This window comes from Oncorhynchus keta, chromosome 29 (assembly GCF_023373465.1).
Source record: "Oncorhynchus keta strain PuntledgeMale-10-30-2019 chromosome 29, Oket_V2, whole genome shotgun sequence".
Lineage (NCBI taxonomy): Eukaryota > Metazoa > Chordata > Actinopteri > Salmoniformes > Salmonidae > Oncorhynchus > Oncorhynchus keta.
The window spans coordinates 14,280,876-14,289,536 of NC_068449.1; the positions used below are offsets into that span (position 1 = coordinate 14,280,876).

At 48.2% G+C, this 8,661-nt stretch overlaps 1 protein-coding gene across 5 annotated transcripts in view; it reads left to right on the forward strand.

The window, feature by feature from the left end:
- The window catches only part of ush2a (Usher syndrome 2A (autosomal recessive, mild)), a 504,765-nt gene that overhangs the window by 225,573 nt on the left and 270,531 nt on the right, over positions 1-8,661 (forward strand). For all 5 annotated transcript variants that reach the window (XM_052485995.1, XM_052485996.1, XM_052485997.1 and 2 more), the window contains exons 40-41: positions 61-212; positions 1,768-1,915. In XM_052485995.1, the coding sequence (XP_052341955.1) occupies positions 61-212; positions 1,768-1,915 (300 nt within the window). The remainder of the gene's footprint in view (positions 1-60; positions 213-1,767; positions 1,916-8,661) is intronic.

Here is an 8,661-nt window from a genome sequence, read left to right on the forward strand (position 1 = left end):
TGTGTGTGTGTGTGTGTGTGTGTGTGTGTGTGTGTGTGTGTGTGCTTTCCTCTCCTCTAGGAGTGATCAGCAACTATGGAGTGTGGATGAACGGTGTGCTGGTCCAGAACTCTACCTCCCTATGGTTCTCTGTTGACCACCTGTCTCCCTGGAGTCTACACAGCTTTAGAGTACAGGCCTGCACCGCACAGGGCTGTGCCCTGGGACCACTGGTGAGTCACACACACACACACACACACACACACACACACACACACACACACACACACACACACACACATGGATATTATCGAACACATTCACTGTCACGCACACACACTTGCACGTAGTGTCTGTGCGCTAAGCCTTTAGTTGTGTACGGCAGCTGGCAGGCATTATAAAGGTGTCTGATTCTAGGGTTCAATAAATGGCCGTCTGGTGACGATGACATTTGGGAGAAATGCCACTCAGGGAGTCAGGGCCTGGGATGGGCTCGGCCAATATGGCTAAACGCAGCACTGCCAACAGGGCACTGCACGGGCTGAAGAGGGGAGGGCAGGATGAGGCACAGAGGGGAGGGGGCTAGAGGGGCAGGGAAGGTAGAGGGGCAGGGAAGGTAGAGGGGCAGGGAAGGTAGAGGAGCAGGGAAGGTAGAGGGGCAGGGAAGGTAGAGGGGCAGGGAAGGTAGAGGGGCAGGGAAGGTAGAGGAGCAGGGAAGGTAGAGGGGCAGTGGAGAGGGAGGGGCAGGGAAGGTAGAGGAGCAGGGAAGGTAGAAGGGCAGGGAAGGTAGAGGAGCAGGGAAGGTAGAGGAGCAGGGAAGGTAGAGGGGCAGGGAAGGTAGAGGAGCAGGGAAGGTAGAGGGAGCAGGGAAGGTAGAGGAGCAGGGAAGGTAGAGGAGCAGGGAAGGTAGAGGGGCAGTGGAGAGGGAGGGGCAGGGAAGGTAGAGGAGCAGGGAAGGTAGAGGAGCAGGGAAGGTAGAGGAGCAGGGAAGGTAGAGGAGCAGGGAAGGTAGAGGGGCAGTGGAGAGGGAGGGGCAGGGAAGGTAGAGGGGCAGGGAAGGTAGAGGGGCAGTGGAGAGGGAGGGGCAGGGAAGGTAGAGGGGCAGTGGAGAGGGAGGAGCAGGGAAGGTAGAGGGGCAGTGGAGGGGAGGGAGGGGCAGGGAAGGTAGAGGGGCAGTGGAGAGGGAGGGGCAGGGAAGGTAGAGGGGCAGTGGAGAGGGAGGGGCAGGGAAGGTATAGGGGCAGTGGAGAGGGAGGGGCAGGGAAGGTAGAGGGGCAGGGGAGAGGGAGGGGCAGGGAAGGTAGAGGGGCAGTGGAGAGGGAGGGGCAGGGAAGGTAGAGGGGCAGTGGAGAGGGAGGGGCAGGGAAGGTAGAGGGGCAGGGAAGGTAGAGGGGCAGTGGAGAGGGAGGGGCAGGGAAGGTAGAGGGGCAGTGGAGAGGGAGGGGCAGGGAAGGTAGAGGGGCAGTGGAGAGGGAGGGGCAGGGAAGGTAGAGGGGCAGTGGAGAGGGAGGGGCAGTGGAGAGGGAGGGGCAGGGAAGGTAGAGGGGCAGTGGAGAGGGAGGGGCAGGGAAGGTAGAGGAGCAGGGAAGGTAGAGGGGCAGTGGAGAGGGAGGGGCAGGTTTTTGTCTGCGATTTTTGAACTGTCTATAAAAGCACTGATGATGATGATGATGATTATAATAATGTGTCTTTCCTTGCGTGTTTGTGTGTGTGCGTGTTTGTGTGCGTGTGTGCGTGTTTGTGTGTGTGCGTGTTTGTGTGCGTGTGTGCGTGTGTGTGTGTGTCCAGGTGGAGAGGCGTACGTTGGAGATGGCCCCAGTAGGTCCTGTGGTGCTGGAGGTTGATAGTGAAGGACCTACCTCTCTCAGGGCCAAGTGGAGCCAGCCAGCCACACCTAGTGGGAACATCACCTATACACTACTGTGCACACACACAGGTAACACACACACACATGAACGTACACACACACACTACACAGATAGAGGTTACTCACACACAGTACTCTACACAAAACTAGGTAACAAAGACAGTTTGCACACTTGGTAAATATTTGCTTTAAAGTGATTTCTATAATGAATTGGTATGAAGATATAATGCCCACTCAACAACAGCCTACTAAGCATGACAGCAATAAAGATTGCCTCTCAAAAAGCGACTTAATAACGACAATGAAATTAAGACAGAATGGGCTATTTGGCCTGTTTGTAATTTGCGTGGTGTGTATTGTCAGCGGTATTCGGGGTGTAAAATGTGCTTATTTGATGAAAGTTCTAGACAGGGGTTAAGTGCCACTTCACTTGGTCAGCTTCTGGCCCGGACTCACAGAGTAATCATCATAGACACACACGCACGCACGCAAGCACACACACACTCTCTCCCACACACACCCTCTCTCACACACACACTCTCTCCCACACACACCCTCTCTCACACACACACTCTCTCCCACACACACCCTCTCTCACACACACACTCTCTCACACACACCCTCTCTCACACACACACACACTCTCTCACACACACACCCTCTCTCACACATACACTCTCTCCCACACACACCCTCTCTCACACACACACTCTCTCACACACACACCCTCTCTCACACACACACCCTCTCTCACACACACACTCTCTCACACACACACCCTCTCTCACACACACACACACTCTCTCACACACACCCTCTCTCACACACACACACACTCTCTCACACACACACCCTCTCTCACACACACTCTCTCACACACACACCATCTCTCACACACACACTCTCTCACACACACACCCTCTCTCACACACACACACTCTCTCACACACACACTCTCTCTCACACACACACTCTCTCACACACACACTCAATGAAGCAGATATACACTCCACTACGTATTTATTTGGACAGTGAAGCTAAAACGTTTAATTTGTCTCTATACTCCAGCATTTTAGATTTGAGATCAAACGTTTCATATGAGGCGACAGTCCAGAATGTTGATTTGAGGATATTCCTTTACATATTATCAGTGTTTCTCTGTAACTTTCTCCCTCATTCACGATTCATGTATGATATCTGTAATCATAGTAGCGTCCACAGGAATGTAGAGGTGTTCTGAAACATATTCTATTCTTTTTTACCATATGAAATGACACAATACAATATTTACCATTAATTTCTAATGCATCCAAAACGTTTGTAGAGTCACAAACTTGATGTAGTTATTGTGTGCTAGAAATACAGGATCAAATACTAAACTTTTAACTACTTTACACTATAAGTGCATTTTTCCGAATACTTAAGTATTCAGACCCCTTGGATTTCATAGGAATTTTAATTTAGTTCAAAAGGTGTATTCCTTTGCTATGTTTTTGTTGCAGTATTACTTTAGTGCCTTGTTGCATACAAGATGCACGTTTTCCAATATATTTGTATTTTTCTTTTCACTGTCATTATTGTGTAGTCACTACAATGTTCTCCCATCACAGCCATTGAACTCAGTAGCTTGTTTTAAAGTCACCATTGGCCTCATGGTAACACTCCTGAGCAGTTTCATTCCTGTCCTGCAGCTCAGTTCAGAAGGATGACTGTATCTTTGATGTGTCTGTGTGGTTTAATACATCATCCACAGCATCATTATTAACGTGACCATGCTTAAAGAGATATTCAATGTCTGATTTGTTATTGTTACCCATCTACCAATCACTGGTCTTTGAATCTGTGCTTGAAATTCAATACTAGACTGAGGGAAAGGGGATATGTAGCCAGTTGCACAACTGAATTCATTCAACCAAAATATGTCTTCCGCACTTAACCCAACCCTCTGAATGAGAGATGGGGGGCTGCCTTATAAGACACCCACGGTGCAGTTGTTGTGGGGGTTAACTGCCTTGATCAAGGTTAGAACAGCAGATTTTTCCACCTTGTCGTTTCTGGGATTCAAACAAGCAACTTTTCGGTTACTGTCCCAAAGTCTAACTGCTCTGCTGCCCACCTCTCAGACCGACCTTACAGCTGTTGTATGTATGGGGTACAGAGGAAGGGTTAGTCATTAAAAATCATGCCAACCCTATTATTTCACACAGTCCATGTAACTTGTTAAGCCAAATTTTACACCTGAATTAATTTAGGATTGCCTAAACAAAGGGAAAAGTATTATATTTTAGTTATGATTATTAAAAAATCTTCCACTTTGACATTACAGAGTATTTTGTGCAATTGTTGACAACAAATTACAACTCAATCCATAACAATATTTAATTTATAAATGGTTAAACAGCTATGTATGAAAGCACCCTCAAATAAAAGGTGACATTCTGTACTGTCGCCTCATATGAAACATTTGATCTCAAATCCAAAATGCTTGAGTATAGAGCCAAATTAAAAGTTGTACCTTCACTGTACAAATAAATATGGAGGGGAGTGTATACCATTTTAGGGGATAGAGCCAGAGAGGAGAGTGGAGAGTGAGACAGAGAGGGGAGGAGGCACACGAGGAGAGCTAGAGGAGGACAGTAGATAGTCGGGGGTAGTAATCAGTGTGTAGAGATGGTAGTGACCTCTCTCTCAGCGAGCAGAGAGACCTGTGTGTTACAGCACTGCTTTGATGTCTCCTTCACACAGGAACACACAGATTAGGAGGAGGGATGAGAGCCAGGGAGGAAACAGAGAGATGGAATATTGCTTTATCTACCCCTTTGATATACACTGCCTTTATCTGCGTGTCAAGGTCTGTGTGCGTCTGTGTATGTGTGTGTGCGTGCGTGTGTGTCTGTGTGCGTCTGTGTATGTGTGTGTGCGTGTGTGTATGTGTGCTTGTGCGTGCGTGTGTGTATGTGTGTGTGCGTGCGTGTGTGTATGTGTGTGCGTGTGTGTATATGTGCGTGTGTGTGCATGCGTGTGCGTGTGCTTGTGTGTGTGTATGTGATGTAGAAGATTGGGTAGATGTGCATGTCTTAATATTCAGGACCTTTAATTTCCTGTCAGCCACAGTAACCCTCTCTGTGGATCCATCACCCCTCCCTTCCCATACTCTCCTCCTCTATGTCCAGACTAAGGGCAGAGTGGCAGCGTAATGATCTTTTACATGTTAGTATGGTAGTAAAACTGGCCCTTATGTCACAGCCAGCCAGGAGGGACCTATTACATATGACAGGCCCGATCAACAGTCACACACACACACACAGTGTGATGGCGAGAGAGAGAGTTATTCTCCCTGACAAGGCTGATCAAGAGGCCCAGACCAAGCCAAGCATTATTAAATATTGACTCATGTTGTGATTTATGTAGAGCTGTAGGAAGAAAGCTCTTTTTAACCACTCACTATTCCTCACTGCTGAAAATCAGCCATCACTCTCTCTCTCTGTCGGGAAATACAGAACATGAACACGGCAGCCTTTTACTCATGAAAGAGGGAGTGAGAGGGGGAGAGAGAAATCGAGAGGGATATAGATAAGTAGACGGAGAGAGAGAAGGAGAGAGAGAAAGGAGAGAGAGAGAAAAAGAGTACTTGCACTTCAAAAATCTGAGACGGATGCTTTCATGTTAGCGTTTCATTTTACAAACTGCCAACAGCAGACTAGGTAAATTGGAAGCAATTGGAAGATTTAGAAAGAAGACCAGGGCTGGGGAGTTGGGGAGAGAGAAGGCTGTCTGGGGAATCCAACTCACGTTAATTCATTAAGCTTGTTTATTTTTGCTTAAGCTGTGAAATGTTATCAGTTTTTTTGCCTTTCTGTGTTTTCAGAGGTAATAGAAGATGAGGAGTTGTGCCAAGTTAGCAGTATGGTATCACAAGAGTCTCACTCTTTCTCCCTCTCTCTTTCTCCTTCTGTCTCTCCCTCCTTTCCTCTTTCTTTATCTCTCTCTACATCATTATTTTATCTCTCTATTTCCCTGACTCTCTTACCGTCCATCTTTCTATCTGTTTCTCTACGCCTCTCTGTCTCTCTTTCTCTACGCCTCTCTGTCTCTCTTTCTCTACGCCTCTCTGTCTCTCCTTCTCTACGCCTCTCTGTCTGTCTCTTTCTCTATGCCTCTGTCTGTCTCTTTCTCTATGCCTCTGTCTGTCTCTTTCTCTACGCCTCTGTCTCTCTGTCTCTTTCTCTACGCCTCTCTGTCTCTCTCTTTCTCTATGCCTCTGTCTCTCTGTCTCTTTCTCTACGCCTCTCTGTCTGTCTCTTTCTCTACGCCTCTCTGTCTGTCTCTTTCTCTACGCCTCTCTGTCTCTCTTTCTCTACGCCTCTCTGTCTCTCTTTCTCTACGCCTCTCTGTCTGTCTCTTTCTCTACGCCTCTCTCTCTGTCTCTTTCTCTACGCCTCTCTGTCTGTCTTTTTCTCTACGCCTCTCTGTCTGTCTCTCTCTCTGTCTCTCTGTCTCTTTCTCTACGCCTCTCTGTCTGTCTCTTTCTCTACGCCTCTCTGTCTGTCTCTTTCTCTACACCTCTCTGTCTGTCTCTTTCTCTACGCCTCTCTCTCTGTCTCTTTCTCTACGCCTCTCTGTCTGTCTCTTTCTCTACGCCTCTCTGTCTGTCTCTTTCTCTACACCTCTCTGTCTGTCTCTTTCTCTACGCCTCTCTGTCTGTCTCTTTCTCTACGCCTCTCTCTCTGTCTCTTTCTCTACGCCTCTGTCTGTCTCTTTCTCTACGCCTTTCTGTCTGTCTCTTTCTCTACGCCTCTCTCTCTGTCTCTTTCTCTACGCCTCTCTCTCTGTCTCTTTCTCTACGCCTCTCTCTCTGTCTCTCTGTCTCTTTCTCTACGCCTCTCTGTCTGTCTCTTTCTCTACGCCTCTCTCTCTGTCTCTTTCTCTACGCCTCTCTCTCTGTCTCTTTCTCTACGCCTCTCTCTCTGTCTCTCTGTCTCTTTCTCTACGCCTCTCTCTCTGTCTCTTTCTCTACGCCTCTCTGTCTGTCTCTTTCTCTACACCTCTCTGTCTGTCTCTTTCTCTACGCCTCTCTGTCTGTCTCTTTCTCTACGCCTCTCTGTCTGTCTCTTTCTCTACGCCTCTCTGTCTGTCTCTTTCTCTACACCTCTCTGTCTGTCTCTTTCTCTACGCCTCTCTCTCTGTCTCTTTCTCTACGCCTCTCTGTCTGTCTCTTTCTCTACGCCTCTCTGTCTGTCTCTTTCTCTACACCTCTCTGTCTGTCTCTTTCTCTACGCCTCTCTGTCTGTCTCTTTCTCTACGCCTCTCTCTCTGTCTCTTTCTCTACGCCTCTGTCTGTCTCTTTCTCTACGCCTTTCTGTCTGTCTCTTTCTCTACGCCTCTCTCTCTGTCTCTTTCTCTACGCCTCTCTCTCTGTCTCTTTCTCTACGCCTCTCTCTCTGTCTCTGTCTCTTTCTCTCTCTCTCTCTGTCTGTCTCTTTCTCTACGCCTCTCTCTCTGTCTCTTTCTCTACGCCTCTCTCTCTGTCTCTTTCTCTCGCTCTCTCTCTGTCTCTCTGTCTCTTTCTCTACGCCTCTCTCTCTGTCTCTTTCTCTACGCCTCTCTGTCTGTCTCTTTCTCTACACCTCTCTGTCTGTCTCTTTCTCTACGCCTCTCTGTCTGTCTCTTTCTCTACGCCTCTCTGTCTGTCTCTTTCTCTACGCCTCTCTGTCTGTCTCTCTGTCTCTTTCTCTACGCCTCTGTCTGTCTCTTTCTCTACGCCTCTCTGTCTGTCTCTTTCTCTACGCCTCTCTCTCTGTCTCTTTCTCTACGCCTCTGTCTGTCTCTTTCTCTACGCCTCTCTCTTTGTCTCTTTCTCTACGCCTCTCTGTCTGTCTCTTTCTCTACGCCTCTCTGTCTGTCTCTTTCTCTACGCCTCTCTCTCTGTCTCTTTCTCTACGCCTCTCTCTCTGTCTCTTTCTCTACGCCTCTGTCTGTCTCTTTCTCTACGCCTCTCTGTCTGTCTCTTTCTCTACGCCTCTCTCTCCTCTCTTTTTCTACCCCTCTCTCTCTCTCTTTCTCTACGCCTCTCTCTCCTCTCTTTTTCTACCCCTCTCTCTCTGTCTCTTTCTCTACGCCTCTCTCTCTGTCTCTTTCTCTATGTCTCTCTCTCTGTCTCTTTCTCTACGCCTCTCTCTCTGTCTCTTTCTCTACGTCTCTCTCTCTTTCTCTACGTCTCTCTCTCTCTGTCTCTTTCTCTACGCCTCTCTGTCTCTCTTTCTCTACGCCTCTGTCTGTCTCTTTCTCTACGCCTCTCTCTCTGTCTCTTTCTCTACGTCTCTCTCTCTTTCTCTACGTCTCTCTCTCTCTGTCTCTTTCTCTACGCCTCTCTGTCTGTCTCTTTCTCTACGCCTCTGTCTGTCTCTTTCTCTACGCCTCTCTCTCTGTCTCTTTCTCTATGTCTCTCTCTCTGTCTCTTTCTCTACGCCTCTCTCTCTGTCTCTTTCTCTACGTCTCTCTCTCTTTCTCTACGTCTCTCTCTCTCTGTCTCTTTCTCTACACCTCTCTGTCTGTCTCTTTCTCTCGCCTCTGTCTGTCTCTTTCTCTACTCCTCTCTCTTTGTCTCTTTCTCTACGCCTCTCTGTCTGTCTCTTTCTCTGCCTCTCTGTCTGTCTCTTTCTCTCTCGCCTCTGTCTGTCTCTTTCTCTCGCCTCTCTCTTTGTCTCTTTCTCTACGCCTCTCTGTCTGTCTCTTTCTCTACGCCTCTCTGTCTGTCTCTTTCTCTACGCCTCTGTCTGTCTCTTTCTCTACGCCTCTCTCTTTGTCTCTTTCTC